Genomic DNA, 25,679 nt, shown 5'->3' with positions numbered 1-25,679 from the left:
TTGTGTGGAAATGATTCCTCCATCACAGTTGCTGTAATGAGAAGCAGACTTCCTGTATCTCCATGCTGTCAGATCTCTCATATAAGCTTCTCATCCTTTAGTGACTCTGTGCAACTACTGTCCTAAATAAGTTTACATTTAGCATGTTGATAGGAGCTTAGACTTAAACACATAAATTTCTTTTTCAATTCCAGTCAGACTGGTTGTGATGTTCCTTTCCCTTACTGTACTGTCTGAAGACTGTTGGAGGCTATTTTTCTTGTTGGTGTCTTTGGAATTCCTGATGGAAAAGACCTGTGAAAGTTTCTTCTACATATAATTGCAAATTTGGCCTGTTTAGCTGGAACAGTGCTGCTAGTCTGATGCCTTGCACTGGCTGCATTGCTACTGAAGGCTAAAATACTGGTTATGCTGTAATCCTGAACCATGCTTATGAGATTCCACAGAACTGTCTGATCATGGTCTTGGAAACAGGATTGATGACCATCATAGCTGTACTGACTTTTTAGCTTTGACATAAGCAATAGGTGTTAAAGGATTTACTTCAATGTTAAGTAAATGGCTGAGACAGAAAAGAGATAGATGAAGTTGACTTCTTATTCAAGAAGCTGACATATTTTAGATAGTGTAGCTTTCCAGATAAGCCTATGTGGCCGAAAGGACTGGTATAGTTATTTCTCATCTTCATACCTGTATCTTCTGCAATCCCCCAGAGTGGCTGCAGGAAGCGTACAATAAGACAGGCTTTGAAGGAATCTTCCTGCAGGTTGAGTCTACCGCTGTCTTCATGGAAGTGACAATCTTGAGAGTTCTGAGTTCTCTTACGTATTGTAAATCTAATGTACTTTTATTCTCAAATAGGGTATTAATTCCAAATGTACTGACTGTAGATGCCTTTAAAATCAGGTCATAGGTTTTAAAAAAGATCACTGGTGAGCTATAGCTTTGAAAAGAAGAAAACACTATTTTGTGCTTTTAATCTTTAGAGATGGATAACACTTAGCTAAGAGTAAAAAAAGGAAATGGTCTGTTTTTTCCTTTGCATTGGTAGGTCTTCGTGATTAATATTATGACTAATATTATCAGCATAGTCTGTCCTGCACAACATTCTTGTCTCTAAATCAGAGACACATGGATTTGATGACTGGACCACTCGGTGGATAAGGAATTGGCTGGATGGTCACATTCAGAATGTTGCTGTCAATGGCTCGATGCCTGAGAGGAGGGCAGTGACAAGTGGTGTTTCTCAGGGGTCAGTGTTGGTACCGGTGCTGTTTAACATCTTTGTTGGCAACGTGACAATGGGATTGAGTGCCCCCTCAGCACCTTTGCCAACAACACCGAGCTGTGTGGTGTGGTGACACGCTGGAGGGAAGGGATGCCATCCAGAGGGACCTGGACAGGCTGGAGAGGTGGGCCCGTGCAAACCTCATGAAGTTCAAGAAGGCCAAGTGGAAGGTCCTGCACATGGGTTGGGGCAATCCCAAGCACAAATACAGGCCGTGTGATGGGTGGGTTGAGAGCAGCCCTGTGGAGGAAGACTTGGGGGTACTAGTGGATGGAAAATTGGCTATGAGGCAGCAATGTGCACTCGCAGCCCAGAAAGCCAACCGTGTCCTGGGCTGCATCAAGAGCCGTGTGGCCAGCAGGTTGAGGGAGGGGATTCTGCCCCTCTACTCCACTCTCGTGAGTCCCCACCTGCAGTGCTGTGTTCAGCTCGGGGGTTCCCGACATAAGAAGGGCGCAGACCTGCTCAAGCTGGTCCGGAGGAGGCCATGAAGATGATCAGGAGGCTGGAGCACCTCCCTTCTGAGGTCAGGCTGAGAGTTGGGCTTGTTCAGCCTGGAGAAGAGGAGGCTCTGGGGAGACCTTATAGCGGCCTGCCAGTGCTTAAAGGGGGCTACAGGGAAGGTGGGGAGTGTAGGGATAGGATGAGGGGTAACAGTTTTAAATTGAAAGAGGGTAGATTTAGATTAGATGTAGGGTAGAAATTCTTCCCTGTGAGGGTGGCGGGGCACTGACACAGGGTGCCCAGAGAAGCTGTGGCTGCCCCCTCCCTGGAAGGGTTCAAGGTCAGGTTGGACGGGGCTCTGTGCAATCTGGTCTTGTGGAAGGTGTCCCTGCCCATGGCAGGGGGGTTGGAACTGGATGGTCTTCAAGGTCTTTTCAAACCCAAATGATTCTATGATCTGGCAGGGGGGTTGGAACTGGATGGTCTTCAAGGTCTTTTCAAACCCAAATGATTCTATGATCTGGCAGTGAAGTTAGTCGAAAGGCATTACCTCAAATTACTGCCTGCTGATCATCACATCTTACTAAACAGAAAATTCAAAGAGAATTTGCCTCCTAAGATACAGAACAGTAACAGCAATATATAGTTCATAAGCCATTTCCCATTCTCTTTTCAATAGTGAATTTTTTATTCTGCTGGTACCTGGAGTTAGACATGAAGTATGTACTCAGAACAACAGAAAGTTCTGCACCTAAAAATTTAAGGAGAATTAACACAGAGGATGAGAAAGAGAGATACGGTCAGAGTATTTGGGTACTTGTTAAATGAATTTCATACTTTTTTATTTTTTAAATACACTATGGCATTAAACAAAGGTGTATGTATTAAGAGTTGACAGGTAGTGTTAGATGGAGGGGAAGAAGGTCAATAAGAACCTTCCTAAGAGATTGGACCTGACCTTGTAAAAGGAGGAAAAGGAAGTAGAGTCAGTCCTGGAGTATTAAAAAGCAAAATGCAAACAGATTCAGATAAGATATTGTTACAGAAGTTTTAAAAAATTAATGCAGTTTTACTTAAAGCTTCCATTGCACAATTACTGTGACTCAGCTGACACATGATAATTTGCTTTCTGAACCCTGTGACAAATGAGCATAATTTGAACTATGTCATCTGAGAGCTGAAATACCAGGAAAGAACTCGTTAACGTGTGGTTGTGCTTTCTGCTGTTCCATATTACAGATGAAATGAAGGCTGGCCTTCCTTTACCTTTCCCATCCTATGCAAAGAACCTTCTTATATCTCTGTGCAAAGAGGTCCCTTTCCAAGTGAAGTGTATATCCTGCTGCCAGACACTACGCTCACATATGGAACTAACAGCTCATTTCAGGTTTGTGAGACAGCTGTCTTTATAATGTGAACATCCGTAGATCGATAACAGGTAGGTGGATATGTTCTTAGTGGTTGTAGTGGATTGCAGGGCATCTAGGACCATCTGAATGTCAACTTTCTAAGTAAGCTACCAAAAACCTGCCCCTTTTTCACGTCTTTTACCCCACACAGTCCACTGCGGAATGCTGACTGATGTCTGTATCCTTTCTGTTCCTTTCTGTAAGAGAACAACAGAACTTGGTCTCTATTTCTAAGTTGGCAGCATTTTATTTCTAAAATGTGCTGAGTCAACAATGTAAGCATCAATCTAAGTGCTAGTTTTGGAAATTGGCACTTAATTCTCTTTCAAGTGCAGAGAGTAGATAAGCATTTCATGATTTTTTTGGCAAGCTAGTAGATGGGTTAAAGTATACAGAGGACACTATTTCTGCTCACTAATTGCTGCAGCTACTAGGTAATATTTCAAAATACATCTGAAAGTTTAAAAATGCTTCAGGTTATGATATAACCTCTGGGTTTTTTTTTTTAATCCATTCAGAACACGCTGTCGTAATTCTGGACCTGTGGCACTGTCAAAGAAGAGCATCTGCCAAGTTGCAGAGATATTTAAAACAAAAGGCTACTGTGAGAACTGTGATAAACTGTTTGCTGATAAAGATCAGATCAGCCAGCATAAGCAAAGCACTCAACATAACATTAAAGTTCTTACTACAGTGGAAGAGTCCATCTTGATGTTCTGTCATATCAATGGAAAAAATAAAAATCAGTCTCATTTGTGCCATATTGTGGATCGGTCAAGACCACTGCTTAAAAGGCATTTGACTTCAAATGAATCTAACAGTGAAAAGGGGTGTAGTCCATCAAAACGGAAGAGTGATTTAAAAGAGAAAAATCAAGATCATGTAGCAAACCAAAGTCAGGGTAGTGCTTGTAAAGTAAAAGCCTGGTTTTGTGAATGCCTTCAGAAGTTTTTTACAGAAGAGTCAGTAGAAAAGCACATCTTATCAGCAAATAGGATCTGTCACAAGTGTGCTGTGTGTGGAAAGCTTGCTGAAAATTCAAGCATTATCCGCCTGCATATGAGTCGATTCCATGGGGGAGCACACTTGACGAATTTTCTTCTCTGGTGCAGAGCATGCTCTGTAGATTTCAGAGAAGAGGATATAATGGGACACGTGACTGAATGTCATGGTGGACATAGTTACTATTACGAGCAAGAAGCTCTAGAAGATGAACCTATGCCATCCGTTTCTGATGCCGTGTGCATTTCTGCAGGCGAAAGGAAAGCTTGCACTCCTAGTCCTATGGAACTCTCCCCTGAAACAAGTCCTATTCTGGGAAAATGGCAATGCCGCATTTGTGAGGAGATGTTTGAATCTGAAGAGAGCGTTAAGCAACACTGCATGTCCTTAGAAAGCCATGCATTTCACAGATACTCCTGTGGCTTATGCAGAAATCATTTCCGTAAAGTAGGAACGTTACAGCGACACTTCCAAGAGCACCATAACCAGGAGATACAGACTAAATACTTCTGTGGCCTTTGTGGTAATCTCTTCTTTGACACAGAAGAAGAGTTTCTAATCCATTATAAGGAGATTCACAGCATGGACTATGCATTTGTGCCTGAGCAGATGGAAGTATCAATAAAAAAGGAGGAGGACTTCCTCCCAGTAGAAAAAGGAGACTGTTTAACCTGTGGTTGCCGGACAACTTACATTTCCAGAATAAACAGGAGGAACGATTATGTTAATTGTCAGAAAGCCATGCTGCAAAAAGGAAACTTATGGTTTCGATGCTGCTTCTGTTCTGCAACTGCACAGAATTTTGCTGATTTGAACAGTCATCTCAACAGCCACGCGTCATTGAAACGTAAGGAAGAGATGTATGTTGTTAGATGTGCTGCGTGCAACAAAAACTTTGACGATCTTGGGGGTGCGCATCAGCACTATCACATGAAACACTGCTTCTTGCAGAAACCTGATCTATCAAGTCTTGCATCAGAATCAGAAAATACAGTATTCAAGTTCACGGCAAGTGGGGCTTGTGTGGACAGAAAACCTCACAAGCTAAGATTTGAAGCATCTCCATCCAAGACTAAGGAAAGACTACAGTCATCTCCTCAGCAGGGACCAAAACAGGGAAAGAAAAGAAATAAAGAGAACTCAGCACACTCTGAAGAACCTGGTGAAGGCTTGTGTAAATTTTTTTTTTTTAACATTAGAAAAATATTGATGTCTTGAACACACTCTGTTTCAATGTTAGTACAAGTATGTAGCATACCATTTGCCTACATCCAGTGTATAAATCTGTTCAGAATTTAATATTTGTTATTTCTCAAAGATGCATTTTAAATTCTTGGTATTTGAGTTTCCAGAACTTGGACTCAACAATTTATTGCTATGTGCTGTATGCATGAAGTTTTTTAAAAAAAAGTAGGCAGGTGTGAGAATGCTGGGACTGAAACATTTAATTTTCAAGTTAGTTGGGATTATAATTTGGTGTTAAAAGGAAGAGGACATCCAAGGGACCCCCAAACAGAGATCTAACTCCTAGAAATCTAATAGTGGTCTATAATACACACACATTCAAGAGAAACTTGCCTTCTTTGCATGCAGAACATTTATGAGCCTGGCAGGGCTTTCTGTATGGGTAGTCCTATTATAGCACCATCTTTTCAGTTTTCTTAGCTTGCCAAAAAATAATTTCAGCTGGGAATTTATATTCTCAGTATGTATTAGGGTTTTTTGCCTTGAGCATGCAAATATTTTTTTGAAGTTCATGTCACTGCTAAGAATGACATTGAGAATGCTGAAGGTGTACCTTGTGTTCAAAAATTTGAAGTGTTTTTAACAATTCATGATGTCATAATGCTTCTGATTAAAAAGTTGAAATTTATGTTGGATACACAGCAAAAAGTATGTCTGACCATTTTGCATGCTTTTGTGCATGTAACCAATTAAATGTCAGAGACTTGCCATAGTGCAGAGTTGAATATTACATGGACTGTTAAAATGTCTCAGTGCAGGACAACAGCTTTCTGTGCCTACCACAGAACTATCCAGCTCTACACCATCATATAGCTAGATTCTACTTTCATTTGTCTGATTTGTGCATTACTAAATGCTACTTCTGTTGATTTTAAAAACAATGCAAGCACCAAATAAGATCATGTTTTGTAACTTTTAGGTTATAGAACAGTTGAATACATGAATTTGCAAAAGCATATCTTAAGTTGGTGTATGTTGGTTGACAACAAAGTCAGGTGAACTTTAAATGTGTCCTTTCTATCCAGTTGAAGATGGTGAACTTCCTGATCTTGACTACCTGAGTACCATGACTCACATTGTGTTGGTGGATCTGGACAACTGGGGAAACTTATTCACGCAGCTGCCAGCTAACCTGAACCAAGGGACATTTATCTGGGGCTTTCAAGGTAAAAAGCAGTTGAAGGAAATGGAAAGATAAGGTTAACAAATCTACACAGTTATTTGAGCAGAGATTATCTGCATCAATGAAGAACAGGGACAAGCAACAACTAGGGCTTCTGAAGTCACAGTGTCACTGGCACCATGTAATAGAAATGTTCTTGAACTTTTCTAACTCAGTCTTAATCTACTCTGCTCTTATTATTCCTTGTAGAATACTGTTCCAGAATTGATGAAAGGTTTAGGAGTCTGTCTGGCCTCCCTGCTGAACTTACTTAGGCTGTATAATACTAGGTTTTCATAGTTATCAGGATAGACATAATACTCAGAGATCATTTTCTTTCTTACTCCCAAGTCCCTGTCATAATATTCTTTTTCTTTTTAGTTCCGAGAGGCATGATTTTACATTCTTGTACTTGAATTCTGTTCTGTCTGTGGCTTGCTCCTTAAGGATGTCCCTGGTCATCCTGTACATCAACAGGTATATCTTACATCTGGAAGATGCCAGTAGTGGTACGAGGTGATTAATCGAACTCACATTGTTATGGGTTTGTAAGAAAACTTTTTGCAAAGTTTGCCTGTAGCAGCTCTTTAACTTGATATTTTTCCCTACTTGGCTGTTGAACCAACTTCTTGTCCACCTCATGCTTTTTCTACTGGTTTTCTCTGTATCTGCCTTTATAATTATTTTGTCTGTGGTACATTGAATACTTCAGTAAAGTCTAGGTAAGGGATAGTTTCAAAATATTTATTGCCTGAAGCACATGCATCATCTTAACAGGCTTGTAGGAATTGTCAGGCATGTTTTACACTTGGTAACCACCCTTGTACTGCACTTCCTTAACGTTCTTGATTATCTCTTCCTTTAAAAGACAATCAAGAGCATCCTGAAATCTGAGACTTTTCATGCTGCTGAGGTTGGACAGAAAGGCCTGTCACCTTTTTTTTCCTTTTAGAAACAAGTATCCCAGTTAACTGATAAAGGCAGAGCAAGTATGTCTGCTAATGTAAAGTGTAAGTTCTTCATTCAGCTGTGCTCCTGGACCTGTAGTCTAACATCTGTCTCTTAGGAGTTGTGGGGATGAATCCTCTGGTCTTCTCTGTGAAAGTGGGTTATGATCCTGAGTTCTGTGTTCTGCTCAGGCATTACTTCTGTACCGTTACCTGTATTGTCTTTACCTAGCCTTTGGCCTCTCTATAAAGTAACAGTATTCTTGTGCATGTGCACAAAGCCACAGAAAATGCTGATTTTAAGGGTTTAGATTATACCTAATCATCCTGGATTTCTATTTCATACTGGCTCCTCCATTTATTTGTATTGTATTTTCTATATGGCTGAACAACCTGTTGTTCTTCCCATCTTTCGTGAGGCTTTATCCATCTTGGCTTCTGGTCAAACTTCATCTCTGCATTCTTTTACTTTTAAGGCTATTATGATTTGGTTGTGGGTTTTAGTTGTTGAAGATTTGTTGGGTTTTTTCTGTAGTTATTCAATCCGCTTGGCCTTGGAAAAACTTTTTTTTTTTTTTTTTTTTCCTACAGATAAGAAACTGTTAGGAATCTCACTTGAAGAAATGTCAGGCCTGTTTGACATCTGAAGTCCAAAGCTACTCTGTCTGGGTTTTATAATTATTTAGTAAAGAATAATTTTTCATAGTTATGTCAAACTTTCCCCACTTGAATTCAGATACTTGTTTTCAGTCATACTTTGTTACTCTATTTAATTTACTCAAAACTGCTTTGTCATTAATTGACCCAAGTTTCTTTGTTATGACAGGGTCTTCTGTGCTGTTACTACTTTCCAAGGTTAAAATGCCCTGTTTTGATTCAGTAAGAAAAAACTGATTGATCCCAGGAATGTCTGAACTGTACTGTTGTCAGAAATGTCTCTTCCCTGACCTATCTAAGAAAGAGAAATAATCCATAGTACAGTCTTAGTGTTACTAATCTGTTGTTAGGAACCTCTGTTAATACGATAATCTTACTCAAAGATACTGTGCCCAGGGATGCTCCAAAAACAGGTGCCTGCTGGCACAGCCCAGCCCAGTCCATGTCAATGCCACTTGTTCTTGCTTCCCAAACAAGGTTGCTGCACGCAGGCTGCCTCGTGGGAGTGGCCCCTGGAGCACTTGTACTGAAAAATCCACGCTGAAGAGTTAATGGTGATTAAAATGGGCCATATTCAGATTGTAGAACACTTCAGCGGTTTATTAGTGTCAAGTATATTGTTACAGAGCCTGGGAACACTAAGGCTCCCAGGCACACCTGGATTTATTGTTGTAGGTGTCCTCATAATAATGCTTTACAGAGTTATTTGATGCATGCTATTCTTGTTTAGCCTGTGAAAATATAGCGACATCACTGTCTCTTCTGATTTTTTTTTCTGTATTTCCCAAATGTTTCTGATTTTTTTTTATATATAATTATTTTTATATGACACTTTTGCATTATTTCTGTTATTTCTGTTGCTAATACAGCCTTAACTTTGCTTTGAGTTCCTCAGTTGTATTGCCCTGGCTCTGTATTGCTTCTGTTTTCAGATATTCAGTTGTCCTTCACTCTTTTGTGGTCTAGCTCTGCCAGAGTAAATACGTTTTTCATTGTTTTCAGCTGGTCTGGTCAAATGTTTATGCTGTACATTTATGTAGCCAAAAGCCAGGGTTGGTGATTACAAGTCTTTACCAAATAGCAGTGACAAAGGCTCTCACAACAGATGAGAACAGCTTGCAAATACCTTTTTTCTCATGGACAGATACCCCAAAATTGTTTCTGTGTAGTCTGTTACTAAATCTTTGAGCTTTTAGATCATTTTTGATGCCCTCTTATAGCCATTAAGCTGAAAAGGGAAAAGAAAAAAAAATACAAAACCCAGGAGAAATCTGCTGAAGATTGCTTCTACTTCTTTGTTAGACTGTGGGTGGGCAGGTTGGAATACACAATCCTCTGCAGCCTGTTTACTTGAGCCTTAGTTTCACATGTCCTCACATGAAATGCCATCAGTGACTGCTTTTACCTTCCATTTAAAACCCTTTCTTACATCCAGCCACTCTTATCATCTGGCAGATAAAGCAACATTTCTTCCTCCTCATTGCAGACCCATTATTTCTTAGCAATTAGGGATGTCATGAAATTCTTACTCCCTTCAAATTGTCCTTTCATTTGTTTGTCTTTTTGTGTTGTCATAGTAACTGTAAGCTCCCTGTTTTTCCCTTTTCTTCTTGAGAGACTTCCTGCAGCATTCCTTTCCATTACAACCTGTTTCAGCCTCGTGTTCTTTTTATCTGTAGGCCTGTTACTCAGCTCATCTCTATTCAACTATTTTCTCAGCCAGTAACTACATGTTTTAGGATACTGTTAACAAAATTCCTGCACTTTTTCCCCAGGTGTAACCTCATTTTGCTTATCCTTGACTGCGTCCAAGCGTTTGTCAGGACTCTAGTGTTTGTTTCAGCTGTTACTCCAGTTTTTGGATCTTCTTTTTAAAGAGTTCTGATATGTAATGTGTCAGGCAGTTAGTCTGTTGGAAGTAATCTGGGGTGTTACATTAATACAGAATTCCCTAAGAGAAGCATTTCTGTTACTGGTACTACATTCCTAGACCCCCTCTGCTTCTGCACATCAACCTGAGAACAAGGGCTCATTTGGGATTTTGGTTATATGTTTATTTTAACTTTCACATCAGTCAAAATAAATTGTCTTTAAAGCCAGATTTATCTTTGTTTTGCCTTCTTGCATTCTTAATTCCTGGTGGCATTTCTGTTTTGTTTTTTTTGTTTGTTTGTTTGATTTATTTTTGTTGTTATTTATTATTTTTCGCTGTTTAGGAGGATACAGCAACTGGAAACCTCCAGTGCAGTGCAAAGTTTACAATTACCTTAAAAGGATTGGATGTTTCTTTCTTCATCCACGTTGTGGTACCAGAAGAGAAGCAGCAGACTTTGCTCTCTGTGTTCATGTAAGTTAGCACATGCTTTCTTTATCATGTTTCTGTACCCAAAGAGTGGCAGATGATGTCTGCTATTAACGTTCAGTGCTAATTACAGATGAGATTCTTCGATTCTCTTCACGTGACTTCTATGTCCACTAAAAAGAATGATAAACCTTTCACTGAATTGCATAGAGACAGCCTGTTGAGAAGTGATTTGCCTTTTTTTTTTCTTTTATTCCCATAGAAAGAAAAAAGTTAACCCAAATAGTACATCAGTCTGTTGTAGAGGGGAAGAGGGCTCCTTAGGGAATGAAGAATAAAACCCCACAATTCTTATATTTCTCTCTGAAAGCTGTAACTCCTGCCTCTCTTTTCAAGCAGCCCAAATCTAGAGCCATCCTTAAGATGGCATTGGGTGGGTGCCAGTTCCAGAGACCCTGTTGGGCTGACAAAAGAGCAGTGCCTCTGTTCAGTAGGGCTAGGGCTTTGGCTGGGTTGGGAGAGGGGCAGGTGAAGGACAGGTATCTGAAACGCCACAAGCTCATGTTCTTAATATAATGCTTTATCGGTTAGATAAAATTACTTGAGAATCTAATTATACAATATAAGCGTGCTTTGCAACAGCGTTTGTATGTTACACTACACTTTTTTATGATCCTTAAAATGCTCTGCACAGATGACTTGTTTTATGTGGAGATGATTCTGAAATTCTGCTCTTTAGGAATTTGTTCCATACTCCATCTGTACTGTTCTGGTAGCCATTTCCTGTGTCTGTTGTCATATGTATAGAATAAATGCAGTGTCCAACTGTTGAAATAATGCGTTTTGCAGTGGTATAGCATGTATCAGACCATAAAAGCAGAGACCAGTTGCTGTAGGCGGCTTTGCTATGAAGACCTGTCTTACAAAAAGCTAGTCAAACTCCACAACATAAAAACGTGATCTCAGTTCAACACTGGTAATTTGTTTCCATACAGGCTGGTCGTCTGGATGAACACTTGCCCAAGCAAATTCCTTTCACTGTGCTTTCTGGAGACAAAAGCTTCCTGGAACTGGAAACTCAATTTAAGATGACCCAGCGGTCAGCTCGCATCCTAAATCCTCACCATATTGAAGGAGACATGATGTGTGCCTTGCTAAACAGCATTTCAGATACCACAAAAGGTAGAAAGTAAACATTAAACACAATCTTTCCAGCAAACCGATAGTTCTTTCCAATAAAAGAATTGAACATTTGGCTGGTAACAGAAGCTGTTGTTTGATGCTTCTTACATTGTACTGGTATTTCAATGAAATAGAGATCAGAAAATCAATTTGCTTGAAGCAAACCTTAAACACAGACTTCATTAAGCATTTTTATTCAACACAACAGTCTTCCCTGTATTTTTTATTGTAGCAGGAGACAAACTGTTGTTTCAGTCTGAAAACTCCTTTCTAGGTAGAGAAGCTGTTTAGAGCACTCTCTTATGCGTATTTGTCAATTTGAACTTAAATCTGCTTTGTGTGATTGTTCTGGGTCTGAAACAAATGTGACCCTCCTAAAGCATTGTTATTTCCCAAAATACCTCTGTCTATTTTGACTCTGTACTCCTGGCTGCTTCCAGTGTTTTCACTGGCACACAGCTCACATATCTGTTTGGAGGAAAAACATCAATGAAAGCTTTTAAGTTCTTTAGAATACCATATTCCAATTAATGGCACACTAAAATGATCACACTGGTTTTATATAGGATAACCAAAGAGGTTTGAGCCAGTTCATTTTAATGCTGAGATAAATTTTAATACTTCTCAGTATTTTAAAATATTTTGGAGTTTTCCCTAGAAGACCTGACACTTCTCTGTAGACACATTGCTTTTCCTGACTTCGTGTTGTGGTTTTGGGGACTTGTAAGTTGAGTGCATATTACAGAAAGCTGTGTCTGAATAGCCCTAAACTGTTTTCAGAAATATACACTGCTAGTCTTGATGCAGGTGTATGAGAGCTATCACATGGTCCTCCTGTTCTACCAGGAAGATTAAAGTGGAATGCTACCACTGAATGGTGAATTGGCATCGATCAATTAAACAGAAAAAGAAAGATAGCAATAATTAAATGGTTTCCTGAAAAAAATGATCTGTGGTGAGCTGGAATTGATTTATGTACTTCTGATGCAGAAAAGGTACTTACAGAGTTTTCTGGCTACCCCAGGCATTTGCTGGTCTAGACTTTTTCCAGCTGGATTATGGGGATGTGATTCACAGCCAGAAGCGGCCATTCTAGTAAAATTTCTTGGTGTACTTAATTGCAGAACTGTCACTCTCACTAGTGCAGTTTATTTTGCTCAAGGGGGAAGATTACTTTTCTTTGCAGTTATCCATAAAGCTGAATATTGAATCATTGCATTACCACTACAAATGTTTTCTTTGTAGAGTGTATTGAAGTTCTTAGATTGATAGAGCTCTTCTAATGTAATTATAGATAAAACTATATATTATTAATGTGGGAGGCTGGTTTTGCTTTGGGAGCTTTGCATATTTTTGGGAGGAAGAGTGGAAAAGGAGATGTAACTTGCAGTCAATTTAAGTCAATTTAGCTGTAGGGGCTTCCTTTCTGGTACAGTTTGTTGTGTGACTTAAAGATACAAGATGGTGAGGAGAGGGGAATGTCAGTTTTGCTACATAAGGGTACTCTTAACTCCCTGCCGGGGTAGTTTTGCTAGTATAGATTTATTCACCAGGCTATCCTGGCTAAGAGTTGATGACTTTGAGCTAACCATTTTCTGTGTATAAGTTATACTCCAGTATTTTTTTTATATTAGTCTTGCTTTCAGAAGTTGCCTACTCTAACCCCTCTTTCAATGTCCTTTACTACGTTAATATTTAGTTTACTCTTACAGTGCTGAGCACTCCTGAGAGGCCCCTAAACCTTACCTTGCTGGCTGGCCGATCATTGTGCATCTGTCGTGGTTTAGGCCTGGTTGGCAGCCAACCACAATGCAGCACCTCTCTCTCCCTTCCCCTCCGGCAATGAGAAGGGACAGAGAGCCAGGCTTGGGGTTCGAGATAGGACTGGGATGGGGAAAAATCCCCCTTTATGATCACGAGCAAAAGGCAGACTCGTTAGGGGAAGAAAAAAAAGAACATACATTTATTACAAACACTAACAACACATAACAGAGTAGGTTTGAGAAGGGTAGAAGAGAACAGTTTCCAATGTCTCTCTTTGTAATTCCTTTGCAAAGAAAAGTTTGTAGCATGCAGAAAAACACCATTATTCCCTTGTCTATATCTTGATGCTTGATATCTAGCCATGATAGTACTGTTCCATCTTATATTTTTAATGAGTGCTGGACAATGTTGAGGGCAAAGCTGATGGTAGATTAGGGGTCAGTGTACCCATTCTGATACTGACAGGAATGCCACAACTTCGTGGTTGACAAAAGTGATTTTTGTGTAAGTTGATGGCTTTAGTGTAACTGTGTTTCTCACAGTCATACTCAAATGAGATCTTTTATTGACTAAGCTCTTAAGTAAAACAGACTTTTTTTAATAATAAGAGGACCAAATGTTTTTGAGTATTTCTTCTCCTTTCTTTTAAAGAGCCAGGCTGTCTCATGAGACTGTCAGAATCAATGGGGTAGTGATGTACTATGTCTGCCAAATAGCCAGTGCACCTCTTTCACTGACCCTTAAGGTTTGTTTCCACTGTGCCCAAGTGGAGTTGTCAGCCTACATCTTCAATCTGCTACTATTGCCTGAAGTGCTTAAATACTACTGAATGCAGCTTCTGTGAGAGTTTATTTGGAAGAACAGGATTTCAGTTCATTTTGATGAATGCAGCTAAGCTTCCTAGCTCCCACTAGCCCAAAAAGCTTTTGGTTTACATACTGACAACAACAGAATTTACGAGGAATTGAGAATTAATTTACAGAAGACATTAAGAATAACTGCTTGCCTTCTCAGTAGTCAAGTTTTTATGGGTGTCGAGGTCCCATATGAATATCACTTCTGACCCCACTCTCTGCTTTTTCCAAACCTTCAGCTGATGCAGACTGTGAATGACTAAACATAGGTCACAGCCTCCAGCCCCCACTGTCCAAAGAGGCTGAATGGGAAGGGCATGAGCATCTGCACTGTGATGCACCATGAATGAATGATAGTTACTAGAATAAGAATCTGTTCCTTTATTTACAGTTATTACAGTGGCCACAGCCTGTTGCAGTAGGAGGTGATAAGGAAGCTACCCTTGAGTGGTAACTTTGTGTTTAGCTATAACAGGAACTTATTACTGGCTTTGATGTGCCAATGGCATCTCTTGTGTGCATCTTTGAATAAATGTATATACTCTAGGGAGAAAGCAATGTATTGAGACCTAAGGTAATGAGTCTGAACAAGAACTGTAGCCAAGTGGATGAACTGGGAAGACCTCACCATTCAGATCATATAAAAAAAACCCTCGAGGATTAGTTTAATCTGGTTATGAATTTGAGAGGTGTCCAAGACGAAGGTTAAATGAAAGTCTGAGTGACCATCGCTCTACTGGCCACAGTTTCAAAAAAATGGAATTGGAGGAAGGTGGGGGATTGAGAGTATTTTAGTCATGCTACGCTTGAGTGAACAGATGAGTAAGCATCTCTAGGGAGAGATAGTGAAGTTTTAGGTTGCATGGAGGAAGAGAGATCCTGTGTATTTGTGAACCTTCCGAATGGAAGAGCTGTACTTGTGCTTACAGATGATGTTACCTTAATGAAGAAATAGAGATTAGAGCAGTAAGTATTGGGGAGGAGTATATAGGGAGGATTCTCCAGGGACATATTGAAGAAGGAATAAAGAAAAGGATTCTGGAAACCAAGGAACAGTATTTTGAAGGCAGAATAATCATACATACTGAATGTGATTGCTAGCAAAGGTAAGGATGGGATACTCATCTTACATTTCTGGCTAAGTAGTTACTAGGATCCTGAATGAGGTAACTTTTCTTAAGGGTAAGGTAGCACTGAAACTTCAGATACCAACTGGAAAAGGATCAGTGGTTGGAGAGACAGTGAGTTCTGTGTGATATTAATGTCACCATACATTGGGATGAGAAAGAGGCAGATGAGATTGTAAGTTACTGAAAAGACTAAAAGAAGAAACATTGTAGGAGAGAGAAGTGGAGGTAGGGAGTGAGTCTGCACAATGTGTGAAGTACTCAGGAGGTGTATGAAGATTGTGCAGCAATGGAGGAGGGCTAAGGCTGGGGAAGGGAAATTGAGTCTCTGGTGAGACAAAGGAACTAATAAACCTGATGGAAATTATTAAGGGGATGGTGGTAACTAGGGAGGTTGCAAGAGAAGAGGATCAGATGCAGGGGGGGGGAATTACACTGAGCTATGTGGGCAACTAATCCAAATCCAAGCTGTGGCACTTTGATGTCGGGACAGTGGGTGGCGCTTGCATTCTGTGAAAGCTTACCATGAAAGTTTACCAGTCTCTTACCAGAATAGGTTTCTATGAGACACTCACGAAATGTCAGAAAAATCACCATATTTTATCCCACCTATCTAGCATTTGCTTTCCTGTTTTTTTGTTATTCCAGGAGGAATTTGGCAATACATGAGGACAATTGTGAGCAATAGGATTTCTTTGAGAGAATAGGTATGGTCAGAGTTTCTTAGCTGTTGTTTATTTAATAAAATGTACTAGAGAAGAGGCCATAACTTAAGATCTCTTGGCTGAGAAACTGGGCAATTGCTTTTCCTCTGACCCCAGAGGAGTTAGGAGCTACAGAATGTGCTAAGTATTCGAACAAGACAGACAGGACATGCCTGATTACTCCAAATTAAACCTTCTCATTTACTCTTCATCATCAGAAGATGCCAGCAGTACCAGGAGTATGTGCTGATGAAGTGTGATCTAGATGAGCAAACTGTGAAGTGGTTTGAAAACTGGCTGAACTGACCCGGTACGTGGTGATCAGTGACATGAAGTCCAGTTGGAGGCCAGTAACCAGCTCTGTACCCCAGAAGTTAATACTGTGTCTGATCCTATTTAATGTCTTCATTAACGACCTAGATGGTGGGGCAGAGTGTATCCTCAGTGGGTTTGCCGATGACACAAAACTGAGAGTGGCAGCTGATACACCAGAGGGTTGTGCTGCTGTCCAGAGGAACCTTGGTAGGGAAGAAATGAGCTGACAGAAAACTCATGAAGTTCAACAAGAAGTGCAAAGTCCTGCACCTGGGGAGAAACAACCCCAGGCACTGATACATGCTGACCAGGGGTCAGCCAGCTAGAAAACAGCTTTGTAGAAAAAGACCTGGGGGTCTCCATGGTCACCAACTTGACCCCAAGTCAGCAATGTGCCCGCAGAACTAAGGAGGCCAACGGTACCCTGGGCTGCATTAGGAGGACCTGTTGCCAGCAGGTTGAGGGAAGTGGTCCTTTCCCCTCTACTTGGCACTGGCAAGGCCATAACTGTCAAGTTCTGAGCTCCCCAGTAGAGTATCTTTTTGGTAATATTCAAAAGATGTCTAGACGTAGTCCTGGGCAGCTGGATCTAGGTGATCCTGCTTGAGCAGGGGGGCTAGACAAAATGACCTCCAGAGGTCCCTTCCAACCTCAGCCATTCTGTGATACTTGCAGGGAGTATGTTCTTAACTGGCATCCAGGACCTCCTCAAGAGCAGAGGTCAGTCACAGAGTACAGACACACTAGGAGCAACGTTAGATCAAGCACAGTGACCTGTCCCATCTGGAAAAGCAGCCTGTTGTCTTCCGACTTGCAAATGCATCTGTTCAATCAGTTGACCTTTCTTCCTCTTTGTTTGACAAGTGATGAGTTCCACACTAATAGTTCTTTTTGTCTGGCCCCTAAAGGAAGCTGAATTCCTGCCCCCCACCTGCTTATTTGTTGGAGCATTTCTGCCCAGGAGTTTTGACTGCAGAAAGCTTTTCTTCTGACCATTATGGTTTTATTTCTGATTCCCATAGAGCCATATGAGAACATCTTAAAATTCTCATCTTGACTGTTTTTGTGCCTTTAGTCTTTGCTCTGTGTAGGTTTGGGGAGGGTGGGGATGGGGGAACGCTAAGAACAAGCATAAGGATGTTTCTGGTTAAGGAAAGTCTCAGCGTAATTTGAGATATAGAGCAGCCTTTGTGTGAAAAGCTGCTAAATAAGATTTGGCTCTTTGTTAACCTCTTAATAGGTTAACTTTCATCAACTCAAGTATTTCAGAAAACCCAGCAACTGCCTTCAGAAGTTGAATGTCCCATTACTACAGTTAGGTGGAGGGAAGTCTTGCAAATAGTGACCAGTGAAGGCAGAGTGTAGCTCATGAGAGTTTTAACATGCTTCATAATCACATTTGACTCTGAGCTGATTTTTTTTTTTCCCTTCAAAACTAACAGAAGATCATCAGTAGAAACTGGTTTCAAGTTTCATAGTTTCTAGCAGTGGAATTGTGTTGATTTCAACTATGCTTCAAGCAAACATGTTCTCTGATGTTATAACTATCAAGTAGTATTTAGTTGTTGCATATGAGGTAAAGTGATAAATCACAGGGCAGGCAGCTTGTTTTAAAAATGTTTAAATGCTTTGCATGTCAGCTTGCATATACCTCTGTTTCAATATGAATGTGTATCCTGTGCTATTACAGTGCTGTAATTAAGGTGGTGTGACTATCAAAACATTTTGGCAAGATGAGGCCTGCATTAATACATCAGGTGAATCTTAATGAACTAAAATAATAATTCTGTCTACAAATCCTGTTTTAGCATTCACAAAGTTGACAGTAATCAACTTAGCTGCTGATCTGCCATATTCTGAAAAATCAATGTCGAGTTAGCCTGTTGCCTGTGTCAGGGAAGCCAAGAATAATAAGCAGGAAAGTGCTGCTTCTGACAGCATGGCAGTGGGTTGCCATTGTGGCTGCTTCTGTGGTGAATGCTAACCAACTCTATAACTAGTTGCAGGAAAGTTGAATTCTTTAGATCATATCTGAAAGGAACTCCCAAATTTCTGACTACTGTCCTCTGCTGTTTAACCATCTAGGCAAGATGCCGATCAGAATAGCATTGCCTTGCCCGTTTGCCAGTATATTCTGTCAAGTTGCCTAAAAAACCCTTACAAACCTTCAGAAAAGTGCTCATAATGCATTTTGATTTGAGATGGTAGCAAACTAGAGACCCTTTTGTACTTTGCCTTACTGATCACATGAACTCAATTCTTCCATTATATTTATGCCAAGAAATAATTGCTTGCCTCAACAGTTACACCTCTAACAGATACAAAACTTTTTAGAGCAGTCTGAGATGTCTTCAAGGCTGGAAGATTAGAAAGATGGTTAATAAAGGAGAAACCACTTGTGCAAAGCCTTTTCTTTGTACCTTTTCCTCCCATAAGTTATTGTAATAACTTTTTGGGGGTTGTGTGGATTTTTCTTTCTTTTGCTTTGGAAGATGATGTAAAGAATAGTATCTCTTCTGCCCAGAGATAGTAGGCAGCTCCAAAAAGGATTCACAGTCGGTCTGCCAAGTGACTGGAGAAAGCTGGCTATATACTGCAGTCAAAATGGTCTATTTCTGGAATCTTTGGGGGCTCCTGATCTCTGTTAGATACCAGCTATTGGAATCTGTATTCCTGGAATTGGGAAAGTCAGCAGTGTTGTTGTCTGAACAAGGTATATGTGTCAGAGGTTTGAAAACAAATTTTAGAAAGTGTACCTGTCACTCTTAATACCTAACTTGGGTCATTTAAAATGCCGGAATTCACACAGTCAGTAAATTAGATGTCCATATCAGAATGTTCTTTGCCAGTAAAAGTAATCAGAAGTACATTGGTGTACCAATAAATGTGATGACTTTAAGGGAAGTGCTTCTGTTAATATGACCATAGGAGACCTAGTTGACTGCAAATGCTGTAAGACCTCATCACTGAGACCATCTCCCAAAATAGCAGCAGCCTGTAGCAGGAGAATTAATACATCATGTGACTCATTGACTTGTTCATTTTTTAACCTGTGGTTTACTGAGACTGTTTAAAACAAATGGGGAGGGGGGGGGGGGGGGAAAACACCTTTGGTACACCAATCCCTATCAGACATTTCAAAATAGAGCTGTGGAGTTTTGGCTGGGCTTGACTCTGATGAGTTAGCAGATTAAATGTATCAACATTTTTCTTTCATGAGACTTGAACAACATCTGCTGAATTGCACTGCTCAGTTGAGTTATAGCACTCCATTGTTCATATGGAGTAGTTAGGCAATAAAATACAGCTAAGATCATTTGTAGGCAGACACACACTATAGCACCACTTCTCATAATTAAATACTTGATACATTTTGTAGAAAGTGAGTAATGTCTCTTGTTAATAACTATTACAAAAAGCCAAATGCAGTAGACCCAGTAGCTTCTGTACCTCTTATTTCTTGTTACTGTTTTAAAATAATATAAAATTGGAGCAGTCTGCTTCTAGATTTTGGGGAGAAAAGTAAGCAGGTAGCTGAAAAATAACTGTCTCTCGAGTTACTGCCTTAAACTACCACTATAATGTATTTTTATCTTGGTTTTCAGATCATAACAAGTGTGTTTCTTCAAATCCAACCTATAATGTAGTTACAGTAAGAGAAATGCAAGAGGGGACCATTAACATTTTATTAGAAGCAATATGTAATTTATGTTTCATTTCTGTATTTAAGGTTCAGATAGTGAAGATGAAGATACAAAACTAATAATGAAGAGGAGCTTAGAAGAAACAAAGAAACAGGAAGGTCTGTTAATTTTTACTTTTCTATGTTCAGGAGTACTATTAATTATGGAAGATACAGAAACGAAACTTACAATCAGTTTTACAGCAAGTGACTTCTGAGGAATACTCTCTAAAATGTGCTGGGCAATCCTCAATAGTTAAGAACGCTGTGATGAGTTATAAATAAAAAACAATTTCCGAACCTGAGAAGTTCACCAGCAGACTCAAAATCTATTTTATTGGTGCACCACAGGGTATTGTGCAATTAAAAACTTGACTGAGCTCACTTTGTACCAGTTTAATATGACTGTGTTGACTCAGAGTAGAACTACTGACTAAATAGTTGAACTTCTGAATAAGTAGTTCAAAATTAGATATTATATCTTCACAAAGCACTCTGGGCTCCTCAGAGAGCTGTAGATTTACGCACAAATTTGAATCAGCAGTACAGCTGTCTGCTCACATCATACCTTACCTTATTTGAAATTGTTTTCATCCTTTTGCTGTTGTGCCTTGTGGTGGTGTTCATACAACGTAGCCATTCATTTTTAATGACAGACCACAGTGCACTTTGAAAACAGTTTGTTGTTTAAGGGCTTGACTCTGCCCTTCCACCTGATGGAAATAAAATTAACCTTTTAAAAAAAAAAGCCAATAATTTGTACAAGGTCAGTGATAAAACTGATAACAGGATCTTATATTCCCAGCACTTAGTTATAAATTTACCACCTGTTACTAAATACTGTTATGAAATGTCCAACATATTAATCTACAGTACTGACAGTCTGCCACGCTCAGGCCCCCCGAGCACTGGCTGCTGCCACCAGGGCTGGCAGTGGCATTCGATGCGTACAGGGGGGCCCAGCTGTGGTGCTGCAGTGTTGAGGGCATCCGACCTGATAAAGCAGCCTGGCTTCAGCTCTGTTCCCTGGCTGGCTGTGTGGTTAATGGCCGTTCATCACGGGGTAAGAGGGAGTGAGGAGGCAAAATCAACCCCAAAAAGAGGTAAAAAGAAAAAAGCACTAGCAGCTGCTGGAAGAGGAGAAAGCTGAAAACAAGGGTAAGAGGCAGGAAAAGCTGCTTCAGCAGCTCCAGGGAACACAGGACAATCCAGGTGTCACTGTGGAGCTAAGTCCGTGCCATTAGCAACTGGGTCACAGTTTGGACCTTATTTCTTGATTCTTGCACATGCTTAGTGGCTAACTGACAACATATTTTAATGCAAACAGTTGTCTGCAGATGGCTTTCTGCTTTATTTTAACTTCAAAATTTCTTCTTTGTTTCTGCGACCGTGTAATGTTTTCCTTTCAAAAACTAACTTAGCTCTCTCATTAGTAGTACCAGATGTTACAGTAACGTCCAGGTGAATGAATATGGCTCTGCTGACAGGAGAGAGCATTCATTGATACTGTTTCTGCTCCAAATCTAGACCTTGCATGAAACAGCCCGACAATAATTAAAGTTTTAAAATCTGTTAATATATATATATAATTATTCTGCCTCCTTTGTCGTAAGAACAGACAGCTTTTTTTATAGGATGTGCTTGTGACCTCCTAAAACGAAAGATGAATAATTCAAGAATGTCAGTGTCTGAAAGCTGCTTTATTTTTTCCAACCATACCTTTGGTATTAATATTTACTGTACATATAACCTCGTCTAATTGATGAGACCTAAATTCACTAACGCAAAATAATTAGTGCCCAAAACAACCCAAATGTAATGCAGAAACGGAGTTTCTTTTCAGAGTATTATGAAAGGTGTTTAAGAGAGGCTGTTAACAAGGTAGATGAGTGCAATGCAGTCTTCCCCCCCACCCCCTCACCAAGAACATTACAGCCCTGATCTAGACTATTCTTACTGCTGATACAACTTTTTCTCTACTTATGCCTGGTCTTCCTAGTAAGAAGGACAACAGTGGTGCCAAGTTACAATGGAGATATGGGAATATCTGTTGATAAGGAACTGGAATGAAAATACTGAAACCTCCCTGCTTGTTTTGTGTGTCTATCTTTTTTTGTTTTAATACTTTATTTTTCTTGCTGCATAGATACGGGTTCTAATCTTTGACCGTTAAATATGTAGTTGCATTATACTCTTAAACTAATCATTGGGCTGCCCCTGGTTAATACAGTGGAAGGCTGCAAAGGTTGTTCCTGTATTTTTAAGTGTTGAAAAGCTAGCATAAGACAGAGAGAGAAAATGCTTTCATTCTGTTTCTCTATGCAGTCTACTGACATTGCCCACAGGAGTAATTTGTTGCTTTATGTAGTAATATTAATGTAGCTGTGCTTATCACTAGTTATCAACCATATTTTGAGATTATCATTTTTTTATATTTATACAGAGCAAGATGCAGAATTGGAAGAAGCTATCAAGAGAAGCCTTGAGGAAATGTAAATTAAGATACTTCAGTACACTAACACCATGTCATCAGAGCTGCTCACAAAAATGGAAACTTGTTCATTTATTTACAGAGGTTCAGAAATAGCACCTCAAAACCACATCTGTATCTTGAATTGTTAAATTTATAATCTGATGTCCTCTGTCATGCTGATGAACAGCTGGAGTTTATGGATATCCGCTGCAATATATTGTGTATGATAAAAATAACTTTTTAAGCCTTTGCATATTTGGTTTCTAATGGATGATGACTAAGTCTCTCCAATCTAGCTGTATAAGTTGTTGCCTAATCAGTAGGCTGGTCTTACTAGGTATTGGGGGTTTCAGTTTTTTGTTTGTTTGTTTAAAATTGGTTCTTGTATTTAATTCTTCTGTCACAAAATGTCATTGTCTTTATTTACTTTTTCATGTGGTCTTTGCAACAGATAAAAATAGTAAACTCTGATTAACTCAGATCTGCCTGTCTAATCTTGTTATAAAGAGAAGCTTAGATCCCAGGTTAATAAATTGAACATATGGTCTAACTCTTGCCTGTGGCCAGTCTCATCTGAAAGACCAGAATTTTGTCTATGTCCTGTTTTTTATAAATGTCAGAATTGGGACCACAGGCGGTACAGTTAGTTTGTTAGCTTTATTTTTATAAATGGGTATGTTTTTTCAATAGTAGCATGGTAGAGTCGTGGATTTGATGGCTTAAAGTTTGACTGGTTTGGTTCCTCTTTCTGGTCTGAGGCTGGAACAACTTTTTAAGGGAACAGAAGCTAAATAAACTTTCTAGTTCCTGTTTGGAATAGATGTGAGAGAATTTAAGTTGTATTATTCCTATATACTATTGTCTTTGCTCCCTTCTGTTCATCAAGAGGTGGCCTTGGATAAATGAATGTAAATGTGTTAATTATTTTTGTACTGTCTTTATTTTAAGGTGAACAATGATTTCTGTTTAAAGCTGTTATCTCTGCCACCTTTCTCAGTTCCTCTGTTTAAAAATACCTATGCAAGCTGTCCAGTTTTACCAGCCTGTTATACTCCAGTTAATGATTGCTGTTAATCAGTAAGGACTCTCAATGTAATAAAATGCCAGCTTGATTTTTTTTAATTATTATTATTATTCATTAGTCTTTGAGTTTGCATCCAACTGCTGTAAATATAAATATTCATTATGCAAACAAATACTTTTTCAGGAGAGTAAGACAAGGGGAAGGCTAGATTTTTCTCACTCTGAATTCCAGAGTCAGAACAACTACAGCTGTGTGTCATCATGGTTAGAAAAGCTGGAAAACTAGCACTGGTTTTATTTCCAATCATGATTCTGCTAGAATTGCCATCTGTGAAACAAACAGAATTAATGAAGAATCTAGTGAGTTATCTCAGTGCTCACTAGGAAACACAACTTGGAGAAACTGTTCAAATGCCAGGACATAGTTTGAACACTTCCAGTACATTTGACTCTGAAGTATTAGAGAATGAACAGGAACTCCATGTTTTTCCCTTGTGCCTGCTGCTTGCATTCCCACTGCTAATCTCAGATTAGTTGTGCTCCTGTTCAATTCTGGGTGTGTAGCTCGTACGGCTGCTGAGGAAGCCCTACTCTGCAAGATTTTGAGTTGCCATTAGCTACTGACTCAAGCTAAATCACTTCCAGAACTTGTTCACACCAAGTTCTTCTAATAAAGCATGGACTGAGACAGAAAACAATTTTCATCCTCAAAAGCATCACAGTCCAAGTTATAGAGGCTTTGGGGCAGTTTTGGTTTCAGTGCAGACCCTAAAGTTGCAAATTCCTTTCATGTGGAAAGATGTTTCAGCTTGAGAAAGTTCTTTGCTTGGCTCAACAAGTGTTTAAAACCTGGGTAGATGATCCTGTCCAGAGTCTGCTATGTTAGATTTTGATCATGTGCTTTATTCCTCATAACATTGTCATAAATGTAAAGTTGGCTTGTACCTGATGGGCCATGACTTAATCGGTTGCATTAAACAACAACAACAACAACAACAAAAGAAAGTGCCATGTGTGCACACACATTCTCTATTCTTGGTGCTCCAGTTATTCAACACGTTATATTGGCTTCCAACTGCTTAACAAAACAAGTAGCAAATCCCCCCCTCCTCCTGTGGCTCTTATAAAGCAGCAAAATAGAGTTCTAGTCTCTGTATTTTTTTTATGTTAAAAGTAGTCTCCAGAAATATCGTCATCTTGAAATTTGCCCTAATTTTCTTCGGTCTCTTTGAGGTTCTATTAACTCTCTAAAATTTTTCTCTGCAAAATTTTCTGCCATCCCAGGCTTGTGATTGTGATACTCCTGTTTCCAGAAGAGCAGAGAAAATTGGATTCTTAAAATGCTACATGTACAGACATGTGACTTGTTATTCACCACCGTCTCGTGGTACCGCACTTTGTTCTTCAGCTGGAAAAAGTGTCTTGTAAATGGTTGCATTTAGAATTTAATATTTCTGCCTGGGAAGTCTTGTTTAACTGGCTGAAATTTTTGAGGTTTGCCCTGCATATGCTGAGAGATTTGTCTGTTTACAGGCACAACTCATCTGCTAAAAGGAGTTTGCCCAGCATCCTTTATATCTGTACTACAAGCAGTCTGTCCTGCCCTTTTTCAGAGAATTTGCTTTTGTGGTGATGTCTGAGCTCACCCTTCATTAGTCTAAAGTAACCCTGTGGTGCTTTTTTTGTATTTAATGAGAAAAAAGTAATCTCCACCTGGCTACCACCAGCTGTTCAATTTAATGCTCTTAACTTCTGTGTGGTGCATGCGTAAGTTTCAGAAATGGTGATGAGATTGGTACAAGGCTCTTATCTCTTCAGTGCTTTGTGTGCCGTATTCTTTCATATCAAACAAAATCCCTCTTTTGGTCATATTCAGAGATGAGATGCCAAATAAGTCAGTGCAAATGTTTATGAAAGTCACTGGAGCACTAAAACATCATGCCTGCCTGATTGCCTCTGTAGTTTAATAATATTGAGAAAAAAACAAAACAAAAAACCACTAAAAATAATGAGATTAGCTTACTGTAAGGTATTTGCTTTGTATGTGTTTTTGGGTGGTGGGTTAATTTTCTTAGCTCTTCAAGGTATACAGAAATGAC

The 25,679-nt window shown here is 39.6% G+C and overlaps 1 protein-coding gene across 9 annotated transcripts in view; it reads left to right on the top strand.

Annotated features, from left to right (window-relative positions):
- The window catches only part of LOC104361919 (E3 SUMO-protein ligase ZNF451), a 42,204-nt gene extending 18,525 nt beyond the window's left edge, over positions 1–23,679 (top strand). For 4 of the 9 annotated variants that reach the window (XM_042803259.1, XM_042803258.1, XM_042803260.1 and 1 more), the window contains exons 9-15: positions 2,972–3,119; positions 3,660–5,317; positions 6,414–6,554; positions 10,371–10,501; positions 11,452–11,638; positions 20,133–20,204; positions 22,528–23,679. In XM_042803259.1, coding sequence (XP_042659193.1) covers positions 2,972–3,119; positions 3,660–5,317; positions 6,414–6,554; positions 10,371–10,501; positions 11,452–11,638; positions 20,133–20,204; positions 22,528–22,580 — 2,390 coding nt within the window. In that variant the 3' untranslated portion in view covers positions 22,581–23,679. The remainder of the gene's footprint in view (positions 1–2,971; positions 3,120–3,659; positions 5,318–6,413; positions 6,555–10,370; positions 10,502–11,451; positions 11,639–20,132; positions 20,205–22,527) is intronic. The other 5 variants (XM_042803267.1, XM_042803265.1, XM_042803266.1 and 2 more) reach the window with 5 other exon arrangements.
- The last annotated feature ends 2,000 nt before the right edge of the window (positions 23,680–25,679 follow it).

This window comes from Tyto alba, unplaced genomic scaffold, assembly GCF_018691265.1.
Source record: "Tyto alba isolate M040663 unplaced genomic scaffold, T.alba_DEE_v4.0 Super-Scaffold_40, whole genome shotgun sequence".
Classification (NCBI taxonomy): Eukaryota; Metazoa; Chordata; class Aves; order Strigiformes; family Tytonidae; genus Tyto; species Tyto alba.
This window is presented reverse-complemented; position numbering and strand designations above follow the sequence as displayed.